The 18,539-nt window shown below is 44.8% G+C and overlaps 1 protein-coding gene across 4 annotated transcripts in view; it reads left to right on the forward strand.

The window, feature by feature from the left end:
• TSPAN16 (tetraspanin 16) overlaps window positions 1–15,818 on the forward strand; it is a 36,018-nt gene extending 20,200 nt beyond the window's left edge. For 3 of the 4 annotated variants that reach the window (XM_083719827.1, XM_083719825.1, XM_083719826.1), the window contains exons 4-8: window positions 7,139–7,213; window positions 8,989–9,096; window positions 11,340–11,477; window positions 13,363–13,446; window positions 15,543–15,818. In XM_083719827.1, coding sequence (XP_083575953.1) covers window positions 7,139–7,213; window positions 8,989–9,096; window positions 11,340–11,477; window positions 13,363–13,446; window positions 15,543–15,599 — 462 coding nt within the window. In that variant the 3' untranslated portion in view covers window positions 15,600–15,818. The remainder of the gene's footprint in view (window positions 1–7,138; window positions 7,214–8,988; window positions 9,097–11,339; window positions 11,478–13,362; window positions 13,447–15,542) is intronic. The other variant, XM_083719828.1, reaches the window with a different exon arrangement.
• The last annotated feature ends 2,721 nt before the right edge of the window (window positions 15,819–18,539 follow it).

Here is an 18,539-nt window from a genome sequence, read left to right on the forward strand (position 1 = left end):
TGCTTTTTTCCAGGGTAAAAAAGGTGCCGGTTTGCACCCCACAAGGAAAGATTCTTGGCACTGGCAGAAGAACGTGGGGGCGGGGGGAGCAGTCCACCCCGGGTGCCATTCTGGGGGATGCCCCCCTGTCCGTCCGCCCCCCCCCCGTGATGCACACCGCTCGCCACTCGCCCCCGTGATGTACGCCACGCTCCCAGGACGCGCACCAACCATGCCCCCGCCTGTTCGCTGCTCTGGGTGCCAGAGATATTCCTCTGCCACTGGCACTCGGACCCTGCCAGAGCATTGCGCTTCCCTCCTTAAGCTGGGCAAAAGCTTCCCAGGCTTTGTGAAAGTGGCAAGAGATGTCCGACAGGAGATTTTGCAGCCCTCCTTCCTCCTTTCCAAAGTTGGGCGGGCTTTGGGAAAGAGATGTGAGGCTCTGATTTGGGGGTGGGGGGTTGCTGGTACTGCATACTACCAGAAAAAAGCACTGGTCCCTGCACTTCCTGATCTTTGCAGGAGTCCTCCCTGGCTTCCCTGCACACATTCCTCTCAGGTCAGTAACATGTAGAGCATTTAGCATGGATGGCTTTGAGCTGCAGTATCACCACTCAGTTCTTTTAAATCAAGAATGTACCGTATTTTTCGCTTTATAAGATGCACCAGACCACAAGACGCACCTAGTTTTTGGAGGAGGAAAACAAGAAAAAATATATATCTCAATCTCACAGGCCAGAACAACAAGAGGGATCTCTGTGCAGTGAAAGCAGCAATCCCTCTTGCTGTTCTGGCTTCTGGAATAGCTGTGCAGCCTGCATTCGCTCCATAAGACGCACACACATTTCCCCTTACTTTTTAGGAGGGAAAAAGTGAGTCTTATAGAGCAAAAATACGGTATATGATGCACAGCAAGAGATGAAATCCATCAACCAGCACAAGCAGTTGTTGAACAGGAGAATACAGTGTTACCTCTGGTTACGTACTTAATTCGTTCCGGAGATCCGTTCTTAACCTGAAACTGTTCTTAACCTGAAGCACCACTTTAGCTAATGGGGCCTCCTGCTGCCGCCGTGCTGCCGGAGCACAATTTCTGTTCTCATCCTGAAGCAAAGTTCTCAACCCGAGGTACTATTTCTGGGTTACCGAAGTCTGTAACCTGAAGCGTCTGTAACCTGAAGCGTATGTAACCCGAGGTACCACTGTAAAAGGTAGCAAAAGGTTGATGGTGCTATGCTCAGCTATCTTGGAGTGCTTTCATGTGGAAGTATTTTTTGTAGAATCAGTGTTGCTCATGAATGCACATGTTTTTCACGGAGTCCACCTGATGTAGTCATCATAAAAATGTCAGCCTATACATTTTTTACATTTAAGCCCCACTTCCTGTTAAGTTGTGGGCGAACATAGCAGACGACACAGCGATTTCTCCAGAGCAGATCTTTACTTGCAAGCTGGACAGAACTGAACAGCAAACAGCTCAGCCGGCCTGCTTTTATAGGCAGCCGGCTGTCAACATTGTAGCAACAACAACCCAGAGTTTCCCGCCTAAAATAACTGACGTGGACCTGAGTGAAAACTATCTACAGACCTGAGTGAAAACTATATACAGTATCCCCCTGCTGGCCCAGGGTGAAACTTCACTACATAACACTTCCCTTCCGTGGGACATGCAAACATCTGACGTGTAAAAATCTGACATGTAAAAATAACCCAAAATACACTGCCAATTTGAAAACGTGTTAGTGCATCTTGGGGGGCAGGAGTAGGCTTCATATTACACTAGTCAAATAAAACATCAGAATTAAAAAGTAAAAGTAAAAAAGAAATGGATGTTGCCCTCCCACAAAAACCTGATTTTTGCCCAGTGTGAAACATGATAACCAAAGCTGGTAATGGTTGCTGTTATGAACTTCCAGGGATTTTTTTTAAAAAAAGGTTGTACACTTACACGTACAGAAATACCTGCATGCGTGCATGCCCAGAACAGAGAAATTCTCCTGGAGGTTGGGGAAGGAGTGATTGAAGGAAGGGCCTAAAAAACACAGCCCAGGTATATTCTGTTAAGCTTCACTTGTTGGTACGGATGGCTTAGCGGAATAGCAATTAATATCCATGGCTAAAAAAAACCAGGAATGTGCAAAGGTGGAAGGAACGTGTCACAGAAAAACCTGGCCTTTATGACTCGCTTGTGATATAAGGCTCCCCTTTCAGAAGCACCTTTAAACTTTCAGTTATATTGAGAATGAGTGAAATCTGACCTTTTCCGTAGGTGCACATAGACTCTTTTGAAAGAAGAGCTTAGGATCTGCCCAGGGGCGCCGACTTATAAAAAATATTGGGGGGGCCCATACCGGGGTCCTGCCCCGGGAAGTTTTCTAAATTTTAGATGAAAATTAGTGAGTTTTAAAGTTTTTAAAAAGTATTTTAGAGTCATATGATCAACATTAAAAGGTAAAGGTAAAGGTACCCCTGCCCGTACGGGCCAGTCTTGACAGACTCTGGGGTTGTGCGCCCATCTCACTAAAGAGGCCAGGGGCCAGCGCTGTCCGGAGACACTTCCGGGTCACGTGGCCAGCGTGACATCGCTGCTCTGGTGAGCCAGAGCCGCACACGGAAACACTGTTTACCTTCCCGCTGGTAAGCGGTCCCTATTTATCTACTTGCACCCGGAGGTGCTTTCGAACTGCTAGGTTGGCAGGCGCTGGGAACGAGCAGCGGGAGCGCACCCCGCCGCAGGGATTCGAACCGCCGACCTTCCGATCGGCAAGTCCTAGGCGCTGAGGCTTTAACCCACAGCGCTACATTAGAACCCCGAAAACTCGACTCTCTATAACTCCACACTCCGGGAAACTCGACAAGCCTGAAACACTTTTTGGCTTTGAAAAAAGAAACAAAACATAAACACGCACGGTATTTTCGTAAAAAGCTAATTTAATTTACAGTAACAATTATGCTTATAGACTATTACAGAGCAGTGAATATATAGCTCTGAAAAGACTGAAATGATATTTAAATAAATCCTAAACTATCATTAAAAGAATAAAACATAAAATATTGCTGTCGCACAGTAATAGCACTTTGATTAATAAGTGAAATAGCTAATTTAAGCTTACTTTGAATAAGGCTGAGGGTTCATTAAATAAAAATAATATCTCAAAGTTAATGCTTTAATACAGTTAATAAAGTTAATACAGTATGCCTAATACTGTATGTAAATACTGTAATACTGTATGTAAATAACAGGCTTTAATTGGGTCTTACACCCTAAAAATATTTAAGTATTTGAAAATAACTAATACAATACTATAGTAATATAGAAATACAGTACTAAACTAGTACTAATATTTCAAAACTGAAAATTTAACATTCTGTATGTATTTAATTCTCTATTTTATAAAGATTTTTAATATCTGACAGTGAGTTTGGAGTAGCCCAATGCAAAAATCCTGAGGATCCATGTGGATCCATGCTTTGTAACCACGTTTTTGCACCACTGTGACCCTAGGCAACAGTGGGTGCGTGATTTTTTTGGTGCAAGATGTAGCCATGGACATGCTATGTGATCTGATGGTGAATTTGGGGTGACCCAGTGCAAAGATCCTGTGGATCCATGCTTTGTAACCACGTTTTTGCACCATTGCAGCCCCAGGCAACAGTGGGTGCGTGATTTTTTTGTTACAGACTGTAGCCATGGACATGCTATGTGATCTGATGGTGAATTTGGGGTGACCCAATGCAAAAATCCTGAGGATCCATGTGGATCCGTGCTATGTAACCACGTTTTTGCACCACTGTGACCCTAGGCAACAGTGGGTGCGTGATTTTTTTGGTGCAAGATGTAGCCATGAGCATGCTATGTGATCTGATGGTGAATTTGGGGTGACCCAATGAAAAAATCCTGAGGATCCATGTGGATCCGTGCTTTGTCACCACGTTTTAAATGGGGAGGGAAGGAAAAACACAGAAGGGACAAGAAGCACAAGAGGGGTGTGCGGAGAAGCAGCTGGCTAAGAATGCAGGGGAGGAGTTTAACGGGGTGGGGGGGAGGAAAAGAAGGCAAAAGTCCCCCACCCCAAGCCAGCCCTCTCTCTCTCTCTCTCTCCCACCTGCATGTTTTACGGCTGCCTGCGAGTCCCTAGAGCACGGAGAGGAGGAGGTGGTGGGCTGGAGCCTGCACGCAGTGTGACTAGGAAAGAATTAGAAGGAAGGATTCGATCCTTTCCTTAACCCTCTGCTTGCCAGGAGGGCAGGGGATTCCCTGCTCTTTGTTGAGTTTGAGCAAACGCAGCAACAGAAGCGGGTGGGCAGTAAGACCCTGAGGCAGAATGCAGGAAAGCAGCAGCTTCTGCCTTCCCTCCGCCTGACCGCCCGATCTTATTTTTGCCTGATTTTTGCCTATTTTTGCCCCTGCGCTCCGGCTCCAGGGACCACACATTCGCTCAATAACGCGCACAGACATTTCCCCTTACTTTTTAGGAGAAAAAATCTGCGTGTTATAGAGCGAAATTTACGGTAATAATTTTCTTAAATTATTGGGGGGGCGGAGCCCCCCCAAACGAATTTTTGAGGGGGCTCGGGCCCCCTCAGGCCCCATGGAGTCGGCGCCTATGGATCTGCCACATTTGGCTCCCAGGAGGTCTGAACTAATTAGATTCAGCCAATTTTAACAAGACTCCCTTGGTCAGGTGGGCGGTGAACCTACTTCCTTTGAAGCTCTGAATTCACTGAACATGTTCATAAGTGGTACAAAGGCCTCTCTAACCTAAGTTCTTTATAAAAGAACTTAATATATAACCACCAGAGTTTTAAAACTTCAGAGGTAAAGGGTCAGACATAATTTATAGATGACTTAATGGGCAACTGTGCGTGTTATGCTAAACCATCGTTTAACATTTCGCGAACAAGCTGATTTGGGTTTATGTGCCCCCAGCCCTTCCCAGCACAGCCACAAGTAGGATCCTGGAAGCTGGTGAAAATGAACGGCAACGTTTTTCTTCCCCCAGACAAATTGTAGTGTATCTTTGTTTAAAACGAGCCAGCTTAAAACCATAAGATTCTGAAGCTGGCTTGTTTCTACATAGCTAAGATTAACCATAGTTTAGAAGCTGGGTGGCATTCTAAACAATGTTTTTTTTTCAAATTCAGTGGTGAAAACTTTTCTTTTTTCATTTTTTTTTATTGGTTTTCCAAAATTTTTAGACAGACAAACAACCATACATTTTAACTGTACTTTATCCAATCTTATTAACATTGTTAAGTGACTTCTTCAAATCCCCCTGGCTGAATTCCAATATATATCATTGTAACAATTTTCCAAAACCAATTTTCTCATAAAATTAACTTAATCACTTAACCTCTTACTTTGTTTCATTTTAACTTTAAACATATTATTCTCTAAAATTACATAATTAATTCCTAAGCCTATCTGGAATTTGCAAGTTTTTCCAATTAAGCTATCTTAGCATATTTAACTAAAATATGCTTTATTGGCCGAGGGAGCCGGCGTACAGCTTCCGGGTCATGTAGCCAGCATGACTAAGCCGCTTCTGGCGAACCAGAGAAGTGCACGGAAACTCCGTTTACCTTCCCGCTGGAGTGGTACCTATTTATCTACTTGCACTTTGACGTGCTTTTGAACTGCTAGGTTGGCAGGAACAGAGACCGAGCAACGGGAGCTCACCCCGTCACGGGGATTCGAACCGCCAACCTTCTGATCGGCAAGTCCTAGGCTGTGTGGTTTAACCCACAGCGCCACCCGTGTCCCATACTAAATAGTCTTTAAATTTCATCCATTCCTCCTGGTACTCCTCCTCTTCTTCCAGTCAGGTCAGCTAGCTCCGAAAAGTCCATCATCTTCATCTGCCATTCCTCCATTGTCGGGACTTCTTGTGATTTCCAATTCTTAGCTAACAAAATTTTAGCTGCAGTTGTGGGAAAACTTCTGATCTCTTTGTTGTGCTTGTGGCACAGGGTGTGGAAGGCCAAATTTCACTACAGCTTGTTCTCATGCTAAACAATGGGCAGGAAACCTTTTTCAGAGTGACAGCAATTAATCTAAATTTCACCTTTGTATAGTTGGCTAGTTTTACACACACTCAAATGCACCCCTTTATCTTCCACCCAAAGAAGTAACAGAGTTCAAAGACACATTGCAGTCAGGCAAAGACACTTGATGATGTGAAATAGGACCAGTGAGGGGTGCGGCAGAGGAGGTGTATCCTGAGTAGAGTCCTGAGGGCCAAATAAAGAAGTTTGGAGAGCTGCATTTGGCTCACAGGCCTGAGGTTCCCCACCTCTGTACTAAACTATGGTCCGCTAAGATCTGTACTGGGGACTGGTGCTTTTAAACCTATTAAATTATCTGGGGTTAGATGTTAGTAGTGATGTGCCCAGGTTTGCCCTGTTATGTACTGAGTTGAATAGGATCCAAATACAGCAGTCTGATTGGTCCTAGAACAATAGGATTCAGAATGCAGCAGTCTGATTGGTCCTAGAACAATGCAGCAGTATGACTGGTCTGCAGGAGCCACCCAGTCTAGCTCCAGGTGGAAGTGAATCCGCAACCTGATTGGCCTACAGGAGAATCCAGGAATTAGCCAATCACGTGCGGCTCATTGTGTAAATAATGTATATAAAGCAGATATTGTGGGGGAACTTTCATTCCTCACCACTATGAGCTGAATAAAGAGCATGAAATCCACTCTTGACTCCGAGTATATTTCAGCCCATTACCTCAAATTGCATTGATGACTTTAAAAACAGTGTGAAAGTGGAATGGAAATATTTGGGCTACGACAGATGTTACCATAAAACCTGGTTTACATCAGAGGAAGAAAGGCACCATGAGAACAAACCTTTTCAAAGGCTTTCTAACCTGAAGTTGGAGGCCATTATATGCTGCTGTCCTGAATGTCTTCAGGTAAAGAGAATGGGCAGCCGTTCCACTTTGAGTCCCCCAAGCTCCGAGTAATATTCAACTAAGTTTTATTCACAGTTCTTGCTCAACTTCATTATATTCATTAATTTCAACAAGTCTCCTCTGAGTTCATTGATTAGCACCCTCCTGTTGGCCACCTCAGGTGATCTCTCCCCTGGCATTTATGAGCTTTCTCTTTTTTTGCTGATTGTGGATTCCTCCTCCCTTTCCCTCTGTTTCCAGTTCTTTGTGGTCATACTGATTCTCTTCATAGCAGAAGTGGCCGGTGCTATCGTAGTGCTCCTTTTCTCTTCTGTGGTAAGTCAGTGCTGGCATCTGGAGTTTGTGGCTTCTGCAATTGGAATTTTGCGGCAAAAGGATCCGTGACTAGAAGTAGAATCTGTGTTGTTTACCAGCAGGAGGCAACACGACACCACCTCTTAATTCTCACATTGTTTCTGGATTAAGGTGTCCCACTAGCTTCTGAAAAAGGCCGGGGGGTGGGCAGCACCAGATTTAGGGTGATGGGAGCAGTTCCCCCGCACAGGGCATACAAGAGTATGCAAAACTATGATATAGTGGACGAAAGCATGCACAGTATGAAATATGCTCAGCACACCATATTACGAAAGTCTGCCCCTGGAAAGGGGGAGGGTTAGCACCTCCTTAGCATAATCAACAAAGAGTGGCACTTAGTAGCCAGCAGAAGCTAAATAATAATAATAATAATAAATTTTATTTATACCCCGCCCTCCCCAGCCAGAGCCACGCTTAAGGTGGCTAACACCAATAAAATCACAGTAAAAACATAATAGGGGGGAAAGGGGGGGAGAAAAGGGGGGAACAATTTAAAATACAGGTTAAAATGCAATTTAAAATGCAGGCTCAAGTACAGTGGTACCTCGGGATGCAAACGGGATCCGTTCCGAAGCCCTGTTCGCGTCCCGAATGGAGCGGAAGACGCGATGGCGCATCTGCACGTGCACTTATTGCACTTTGCCGTTTCTGCACATGCGTGTGATGGCATTTTGAGCGTCTGTGCATGCACGAGCGGCGAAACCCGGAAGTAACACACTCTGTTACTTCCGGGTTGCCGCGGAGCGCAACTCTAACGCACTCAACCCGAAGCACATTCAACTCAAGGTATGACTGTAGCTGATAAATCAAGACCATAAGGGGAGGGAAACATAAGGGTCAGACCGAGTCCAAACCAAAGGCCAGGTGGAACAGCTCTGTCTTGCAGGCCCTGTGGGAAGATGTCAAGTCCTGCAGGGCCCTAGTCTCTTGTGACAGAGCGTTCCACCACGTCAGGACTGGTGCTGAAAAGGCTCTGGCCCTAGTTGAAACCAATCTTAACCTCCTTGAGGCTCGGGACCTCCAAAGTGTTGTTATTTGTGGACCTTAAGGTCCTCCGTGGGGCATACCAGGAGAGGGTATTAGAAGGGCTAGTGTGTTTTCCTGTGGACTGAAGTTCCATAAGGTGAGCACCAAAACAAAAACGTCTTTGCTGCATGCTCAAATGATTCTACAGCAAATGATGAAATGCAGAGCAAGGTCTCTCACTTGTTGCCAACATTAAATACAGTAGTCCTTCCTGAACAAGAAAGGTCTTGTCAACCTTTTCCCATGTCTCCTCTTTTTTGGGAGTGCTGTCGGTTCCTCAACTCTGTGCATGATCCGCTCAACTTTTCCTATGGTTCCTGACTTCCTGCCGTCTCCCCAGTCCTTTAGCCTCTCTTCTTCTGGGCCTACTCCCCACTTAATGTCCTAGCTGTCAGCCTCCAAGCATGCCCTATATTTGTGTTCCCTCCTGCTACAGCACTCTTCTTGGCACAGCCCTGGGTACTATTTTCTTCAGCCAAACTGATCTTTCTATTCCTAAAGCTGTGTTTACCCCCAACATTCTTTCATTATATTTGCAGCATTCAGCATGTTTGTGAACATTCCATGTCTTCCATAGCTCATCCAGTGTCAGAAAGGAGGGCAGGCAACAGTTTTAACCTATTGTATAAAACATGAGTGCAAGGAAGTCCTGGTTTTATGGTTTTTTATGGAAGTTATGATTTTCTTACTCACCTGTCTCCTGGTTGCAGGCAGATATATTTGTTGAGCACTTGCAAAACTGGGCCCTGAAGACTTTAAAAGAGGACTACGGAAAGCAAGAGGATATCACAGGCATTTGGGCAACAACAATGAAAGAGGTGAGCGAAGTTTGTTGTTGTGGGCACCCATCTATCTCGGGATACCGTATTTTTCGCTCTATAGGACGCACTTTTTCCCCTCCAAAAATTAAGGGGAAATGTGTGTGCATCCTATGGAGCGAATGTAGGCTCCTTGGCTTCAGCAATAGCAATGTGAAGCCTCCGAAGCACAGAGGGAGCGCTCCCTCCGCGCTCCGGAGGCTTCGCGTTGCTTTCGCTGAAGCCTTCAGAGCGAGAGGGGTCGGTGCGCACTGACCCCTCTCACTTTCCAGGCTTCAGGGATAGCTGCCTGAAGCCTTCAGAGTGCAGCGCGAGTTCCCGCTGCGTTCCGGAGGCTTCAGGTTCCTTTTGCTGAAGCCGGGAGAGCAAGACTCTCCTGGCTTCAGCAGAGAGGGAGAGCTGTGCAGCACCCCTTCAGCCAAGCGGGAGGAGAAATGGAAGGGGCTCCGTTTCTCCTGCCGCTTTGCTGAAGGGGTGCTGAGCAGAGAGGGGGAGAATATTTTTTTCATGTTCTCCCCCTCTAAAACAAGGTGCGTCCTATGGTCGGGTGCGTCCTACAGAACAAAAAATACGGTAAATCCTAATTTCTGGTGTTGTAAGACAGAGGTTTTGAAGGAGCCTCCAAATACTTTTTGAAATGTTTTGAAGTGTGCCTTGAGCTTTGTGGACGCCGTAAAACTCAGTCAAGTGATTTCTTGCTTGACTGGTCATAAACGCATCACAGTAGCACTATTTACAATCATTATAGCAACAGCTATAACGGCATACTGTACTTAAGTTTCAGTCCCTCTTTCTCTTTTGAACAGCAAGACACAGACAGACACTATCTATAGGCAGTCATGACGCAGCATTTCGCAGACAGCATCTGTTGGTCAGTCGCCTGCAAAAATAAAAAACGAAAGTTCTTTTATCGGCACTTCCAGCTGAAGCTGCGCATGCCTAGAGTACCACTCCCACTTACATACAACTGTTCTGGAATCTTCTCCCTGTTTATGGATGAATGACTCCCTAACAGATAGTACTCAACTGGTCTCCTTCTGGTTTTTGTGGCAGTTCAACTATCATCCGAACAGCTGGTTTAACTAGTTTTGTGATTGAAGGAAGGTGAACACGTGTGGTTTTTTTTTAAAAAAAAAATTTTACAGAGAACTTCTTTCTTGACGCTTCCTGTACTGCAACACTAAGGCTGTGTTCACAACACCTCCACTTACTGTGCACTCACTTCTGTTTCCAGTGCTGGGGTTTTTAAGCCATGTCCACAGGACGTTGCCCAAAATGTTTATTTATCTTGTACAGTGGTACCTCTGGTTGCGAACGGGATCCGTTCCGGAGGCCCATTCACAACCTGAAAAGATCACAATCTGCCTCTGCGTATTTGCGCGGGTCACGGGTCGCGATTCACCGCTTCTGCGCATGTGTGTGATGTCATTTTGCGCGTCTGCGCATGCGCGAGTGGTGAAACCCAGAAGTAACTCTCCAGTATTTCTGGGTCGCCGCGGGACGCAACCTGAAAACGCGCAGCCTGAAGCAAACGTAACATGAGGTATGACTGTACTTTGATTAAGATATTGCAGCTTGATGTGTTGTTTCTCAAGCCAGCTTCACAAGGATTGGAGTCCTTAGGTCATTCCTAATTCAAATAGCCAAGGTGTGCACACCTTTGCAATGGATAAAGGCATTCCTGCCCTGACAGCATCCCCTGATGTGAACACAGACAGAAATAAATTGAAGCTGTGCTTTTGTGAAGAGCTGGGGGGTGGCAGAGCTGTGAAACATGATGTGGGGGACAATTTCATTGCACTTTAAGGCAGTAATGCAAGTACACCTTAAGCCAGGCATCCCCAAACTCGGCCCGCAGATGTTTTGGGACTACAGCTCCCATCATCCCTAGCTAACAGGACCAGTGGTCAGGGATGATGGGAACTGTAGTCCCAAGACATCTGGAGGGCCGAGTTTGGGGGTGCCTGCCTTAAGCCAACAGAGCAGATAGCTGCTCTGCACAACTGCTCTCCTTAGATCAGTTTGCGCTCCTGATGTTGTACGACTCCAGCTCCCATCATCCCTGACCTTTGGCCATGCTGACAGGGGCTAATGGGACTTGTAGTCCACATCTGGGTGGGCACCCAATTGGGTGTCCCTGCCCAAGCATTTCTTTTTTGTTCAATGGCTGCTTCCCAATCTCGAATGTGCATGCGATATAAAACGGCTACTATAAAACAAGATGGTTGTTTCTCTGTTTGTAGCTGAAATGCTGTGGATTCAACAACTACACTGATTTCAACAATTCCTACTTCTATCAAACACACACTGAGAAATACCCCTCCTTTTGCTGCTCAGAGAACAAAGAGTGCCAAGAATCCGAAGTAGACCATGACAAACAGGTAACTTGGCTTCCCAGAGATCACAGACTCCATGCATTTGTTTTATTGTGTGCCATGGGCCACCTAAAAAAAGGAACTTAAAGCAAACTCAGCCCCATCAATCTTTGCGGCAGGGAAAAACAACTGGCAAGTCAGAACCTTCTGGGTCAACTACGACTAATCTGGAAAGTAAGAAATGATAGTAGGAGTTCTCTTCTGTCGATAGAGAAGATCAGAGGCCAAAGTAGTTTTTTGATCTGGCTGAAGTTGGAATCATCCATGTGTTACAATGGGGGAGAAGAGTGTGGAGGCTGCTTACATGTTTCTGAATGGTGCTGATGGTGCTGCTAACCAATGAACTGGTTTATTTGTAGCAATGAGTTCCAGAGGTTATTATGATCTGGCAGTATTCAGAATGGATAGTCAACATAATTGCAAAAATACAACATCCCCCACCAACCACGGGTGCTGTTGCAGACACACTGAAGAGATATTTATTCCCCAGGTGAGCAAGGGAGGCAAAGTCAGGGCAGCACAGGAAACATACTGGCTTCTATGGTGTCTGTTGGGATATTTCCGTTCCACCTTAAAAGGCAGCAGGCTATGTGAGTCACAGAGTCTGCGTATTTCCTGTTCACAGGATGTTTATGTTTGCTATTGCTTTCGTTTTCTCTCTCTGTGCCTGAATACGCTAGCAGGCGGTCATGATTTTCTTTGTTCTGACCAACACTGAATAAACTTTCTAAATAATGCTCTCCTGAGTGCAACTTTCGCTGTGTGAATTCTGCTGACAGAGTGTGCACCAGCCTAAGAATGTGGCAATCTATTTCTGAGGCTTCGTGTCGCTAATTGCTGATACTGCGTGTCTACGGGAGATCGATGGATCGTCCGGCAGCCGGCTTGGGGGCTCAGATGGACTTTATTTCCCTGGCAGTATCCCAACAGTGTCTGTGCCAATATGCCAACATAACCAATTTTAAAAAACATACAAACTTCGTATAATCCTCCAATTTAACCCTCAAAGCAATATTTTATGCTCCAGAGCTCCCAAACGTGGTGCCTTTAAAGACATGTAATAATTCTTTTTATAAAAATGAATTTCTTATAGTCAGAAAAATAGTTAACAATATAATTTAAATCTTTTCCCCCAAAATTGTTTTTATTGAATTTCAGAATATTAACAAAGACAAAAAAGGAAAGCAAGTTTCTTAGGCATACTAAAACTAAAGTAAATCAAAGTCATTAGCATCTATCAGCTCATCCAAAAAACCCTCAACTCTTTTCTACCAGACAAATAATAATACACTTTACCATTAATGTTGCAGCCTTTTAGAAGTCTTTTCCTGTTATGCCCTATTCTTCTTATTAAGAAAAAACCATGAGGTTACATTTGCTGGCAACCTGATCCAAGAACTGGTGTGTCTATAGCATTACTAAAAGTCAAGATATGTAAGCTTAATATGGAAGTATCAGTGGTAGTGAGCATATTTCTGAAGTAGCCTCTTTTGCATAATGTTATGTACTGAGTTGAATAGGATCCAAACTGCAGCAGTCTGATTGGTCCTAGAACAATAGGATCCAAAATGCAGCAGTCTGATTGGTCCTAGAACAATAGGATTCAGAATGCAGCAGTCTGATTGGTCCTAGAACAATGGAGCAGTATGATTGGTTGGCAGGAACTACCCAATCATGCTCCAGATAGAAGTGAATCCACAACCTGATTGGCCTACAGGAGAATTCCGGAATTAGCCAATCACGTGCAGCCCATTGTGTAAATAATGTATATAAAGCAAATACTTTGAGGGAACTTTCATTCCCTCCTCACCACTATGAGCTGAATAAAGAGCATGAAATCCACTCTCGACTCTGAGTATATTTCACATAATGTATTTATGTCTCTTTCCAGGGCTGCCTGAATGAATTCCAGGTGTTTCTGAGCCGCAATGGGAAAATTGTTGGAGGGGTGGCTCTAGCTATTGGGGTCCTTGAGGTAAGCTCACACATATATAGCTTGATCACCGCAGGTGCTTCCAGAATGTCAGCATTTTGCATACCAGAACATTAGGTTTGTGCAATTTAAAGTGGATTAAAAGACATTGTTGTACAAGTCAACAAAACAATAGCTTTTTGTGGTTTTGGAAAGTGCCAGGGAAATGCCTTGAAAAGGGTAGGATGAACAAATGATTAATAGGAAGATGCTTAACAATCCCATTAGCAAATCAGGATGGATGCTCGTTGGCATAAAACCACCCCATAAAGAAACCAGAACAAATGTTCAATAAAGATCAGACATAGTCCAGTGGGACTATATGTCTCTTGCCCCTAGAGTACTACACTGCTTGCTAGTGAGCTACCCCACTGCTAGCATTCAAAATGGTTTGGGACCTCAGTACCCCCCCCCCCATATCAACCACCTTGGACTGACTGTAGATTGTATGAGGCCCCATTGGTGATGCTGCCAATAGGAGTTGCCCAGTTGGCAGTGACCTGGGACAGGGCCTTCTAGGTGATTGTCCTCTGTTTTTAGTATGCCCTCTAGTGAGGTGCATCAGTCTTCCTCACTACAGTGGTACCTTGGTTCTCAAATGCCTTGGTTCTCAAACGCCTTCGTTCCCAAATGTTGGCTATTGTTTCTGGGGCACCTGCACCAATCAGAAGCTGCACCTTCATTTTCAAACATTTCGGAAGTCAAACAGACTTCTGGAATGGATTAAGTTTGGCGCTTTTGTTTTTGCTATTTGTTTTGCATTTTTGTTTTTGAGGCTTTTTTCAGTTAATTTGTTTTTGTGACTGTGTGGAACCCAGTTCAGCTACTGATTGATAGATTGTGTGACTGTGGAAATGGATAAAAGCCCCCCATCCAAACAATGACTATCATCAGTACAGGTAAGGAAAAAATAATAATTTTAAATTTTATCATCCACAATACTGTCTTATTTCTTTTATAGTATAGTACATTGATTATTGTTTTCATTTTATGGATCAATTGTCTCGTTAGACAGTAACGAGCTGTTTTTAAAAGTCTGGAACGGATTAATCCGTTTTGCATTACTTTCTATGGGAAAGTGCACCTTGGTTTTGGAACACTTTGGTTTTGGAACGGACTTCCGGAACAGATTAGTTTGAGAACCAAGGTACCACTGTACTAACATTTAGGAGAACTTTAAAACCACTCCTGTTTACCCAGACATTTGATGGTTGAAAGTTATGTGCGTGGCAACCCTGAAAATATTAGTTTGAAAGGAGGTGATAGCTTTTAGGAGTTTTAAACTATTTTTAGAAGTTTTAACTGTATTTTTAGAAGTTTTAACTCTAGTCAGACCTCACCTGGAGTACTGTCTCCAGTTCTGGGCACCACAGTTCAAGAAGGACACTGACAAACTGGAACGTGTCCAGAGGAGGGCAACCAAAATGGTCAAAGGCCTGGAAACGATGCCTTATGAGGAACGGCTAAGGGAGCTGGGCATGTTTAGCCTGGAGAAGAGGAGGTTAAGGGGTGATATGATAGCCATGTTCAAATATATAAAAGGATGTCACATAGAGGAGGGAGAAAGGTTGTTTTCTGCTGCTCCAGAGAAGCGGACACGGAGCAATGGTTCCAAACTACAAGAAAGAAGATTTCACCTAAACATTAGGAAGAACTTCCTGACAGTAAGAGCTGTTCGACAGTGGAATTTGCTGCCAAGGCGTGTGGTGGAATCTCCTTCTTTGGAGGTCTTTAAGCAGAGGCTTGACAACCATATGTCAGGAGTGCTCTGGTGGTGTTTCTTGCTTGGCAGGGGGTTGGACTTGATGGCCCTTGTGGTCTCTTCCAACTCTACGATTCTGTGTTCTAGTACTGACAAGTTTACTGCCGTGGGCTCTTCTGTGAGAAGGTGCAGGATGTGTATATAAACAGTATCACTTCCATGTGAACTTTATGCAATCTATTACCTTCTCCTGCTGTAACCCAGTTCCCAACTGATGTGTTTGCAGGAAATGCTAGCGTTGTGACGAGATAGTAAAAATGGCCAACAGCATTGTTCCATGTCTTCCAGAAGGGTCCTGTGTGTAAAATGCTGCCTCACCTGTCCTTTTGCCCCCTAGCTGGCTGCCCTGGCTGTCTCCTTGATCCTGTACTGTCAGATTGGTACATACGCCTGAAGCAAAATTGGCTACCTACCGCTCTGGCTCTGGCTCTGGCTCTGAGCTTCTGCACCAGCCATGAAAGAGACATCGCAAGCATCCTTATTCAAAGAGCAGATGCGGCAATCACTTTTACTGGATGAAAAGAGCGACATGATCCTCATCCTCATTCATAATTATTAGCTACTAATCCATCACTTATCATTAAACCCTAGTTTAACCGTACTTGCTTTAAAAAAACACCCTGAAAAAATATGTAAATATGTTTTGTGTTTCCTTTGCCTTACGTTGTGGGAAATCCAGCGGAGCCTTTACATCAGGGGTTGGGAACATCCAGCCTGTGGGCTAAATATGGCCTCCCAGGTCTCTCCATCTCTCCCTTGGGACTCTCTCAGGCCAGCCCTATTCTTCACCCTCCCTGAATTCTTTTGCCTGGCTGCAATATGTCCCTCAACATAATAATGCTTCTCATTTGTGAGGCTATAATTTGGGCAGACGTCTCATTTTTAAGGTCCTTTGGCTCTGGTGTAATAGAGAATGAAAATTTTATTATACTTCGTAAAATGGGTCTCTCGCTTGATTGTGGAAAACCTCAAACCTGCATTCTTGCTTTCTGATTTGCGATGTAGGCTGAATTGTCTTTTGATCTGTACAGGCCTGCTATCATGTATGCAGGGCGATCAGGTGTGCAGTTTTAGTGCAGGGGAGATTTAAACTATACAGTGGTACCTCAGGTTACAGACGCTTCAGGTTACAGACGCTTCAGGTTACAGGCTCCACTAACCCAGAAATAGTACTTCAGGTTAATAACTTTGCTTCAGGATGAGAACAGAAATTGTGCGGTGGTGGCGTGGCAGTAGCGGGAGGCCCCATTAACTAAAGTGGTACCTCAGGTTAAGAGCAGCATCAGGTTAAGAATGGACCTCCAGAACGAATTAAGTTCTTAACCTGAGGTACCACTGTGTGCAGTAATGGGACCTTAAATCAGGGTGGACCAACTTTGATGGCCCTGAGGACCACATGAAGATGAGGCAGTGAGTTGGGGGCCACATATGCACGCAAACACACACACATATAACCCCCCCAGCAACTGTTTTATGAACACACACACACACTAGCTTCAGCATGCTCATCAGCTGGGGGGGGGGGGAGAAGACATATGAAGAGATTGCTGAGATCTCTTCTCACGCTTCTCTGCAGCCCAGTTGTTTGGCGCTGGACAGACTTGAGGAATACACCACTTGAAAATGCTCCTCTTCTTTGGTGATCATTTTTAGCCAAGTAAGATTGTCTTCCATGAACACAGTTTTAACAGTGAGTCTATAAGTGACTGTGGAGGTCAGTTCTGGATCCACACGTCCTTCCACAGTGGGGACATAGGTTTCCGGGCAGGAGTTGATCATGGTGAGGGTTTGCCAAGTGTGCCTTCCTCTTAGCACGTTTAGCGTCTTCAAAGCCCACAACACCTTTGGTAAAGGCTGTTCTCCAACTGGAGCGCTTGCTGCCCAATCAGCTGGACAGTGGGGAGGGGCAAGATGGGATCTCAGCAAATCCCTTCTTCCCAGTCCCCAGCTGATCAGTGCACACAATTGCCCTACTCTCAGATGTGCGGCAGGCTGAGGGGAGCAGGATGGTGATGGGGAAGATGGAAGGGACAAAGGGACAATCATCATCATGTGCCTTCCTCCCAACAGCCCAGGGATGCTGCCAGTTTTCGACTTGATAACTCAGCAAGCGTGGTTAATTAAAAAGGAAGATTTATGGCAAAAACAGAGTTCTCCAGATGGCTCTAACATGCTGCCATTCTCATTAATCATGATGACCCTTCTGACAACTGCTTCCAGCGAGACCAGAAGCAACTGAACTTACATTTTGTACTTCTTTTCCTATCTTGGAGCCCTCCCATTCACCGAGACCTCGGAGAGAGGGGGTCAGCTCCCTCCCCTTCCCCATTCGCTGAGAGGCTGTCTCTTAACTCTTTCCCACCTGTGTGTTCTTCCAGTGAGCTTTGACTGTGTTCTAGCTGGCTCCCTGCCATTGCCTTATCAGCCTGCATTCCAAGGGGCGGGGGACAATGCTCACCCTGCATGGCAGTTAACCCTCTCTGTTCCTGGCTGCTTCCTTCAATTGGCAGCAACTCTTCCCTGAGGGCTGGCTGCAAACCTTCCCTGGGGGTTGGCTCATTCATGACAGATGCACAAGTGCCACTGCAAAGTTCCTGTGATTTCAGGGAGGAAAGGGAGCTATGCAATCTGTTTGAGGCTGCATATGCCCTTTAGGCAGAGCATTTTCTGTGGACTTTTTCTCCTCCATGCCTGCCTGCCTCTGCTCCCAGGTCCTTCTCAGATTGCCAAAATGTATTTCATTCCCATAGTTTGTAATTCCATCTCAAATTTAATAAACTGAGATTGTTGCAGGCAATATCTGTTGAAAGTACAGAAATTAGTTATTTAAGCATGTCAGCTTATTAAAGTACGCTTAGCTGATTAACCAGCTGTCAATTGAAGGGTAGCATACAAATTTAACAAATAATAATTTTCATATTAGCAGAACTTCAGTATACTTTGTTTAAATGTTTAATTAGTGAAGGCTCCTGCTCATTGATAGGAGGGAATCTAATATGTATGTATTATATGACTTCATTTTTCCACATAACAAAGTAAAAAAAAAAGTGTTTTTATTACAGTGTAATAAATAATAACCATCACTTCCCCTAATGATCACAATCCAGAACTTCCCTGATGTGTTGAGGTATCAGGTATCTAGTTCTACCTTCTTTGAGTAAAATTTATGTTGATGGAGGGAATGTAACATACAAGTCTGGCTTTCTTGGGTTTGCAAAATGGTGGAGAGATGGGAACCGGGATGTACCAATCGGAGAGGAATAACCACCACGTCCATCAGAGTACAAAGTCATCAAGTCCAATCTGTTTTCCCTTGATCAATTCAAACAAGATG

Source organism: Podarcis gaigeae (assembly GCF_964106915.1).
Source record: "Podarcis gaigeae genome assembly, chromosome: 17".
In the NCBI taxonomy this organism is placed as follows: domain Eukaryota; kingdom Metazoa; phylum Chordata; class Lepidosauria; order Squamata; family Lacertidae; genus Podarcis; species Podarcis gaigeae.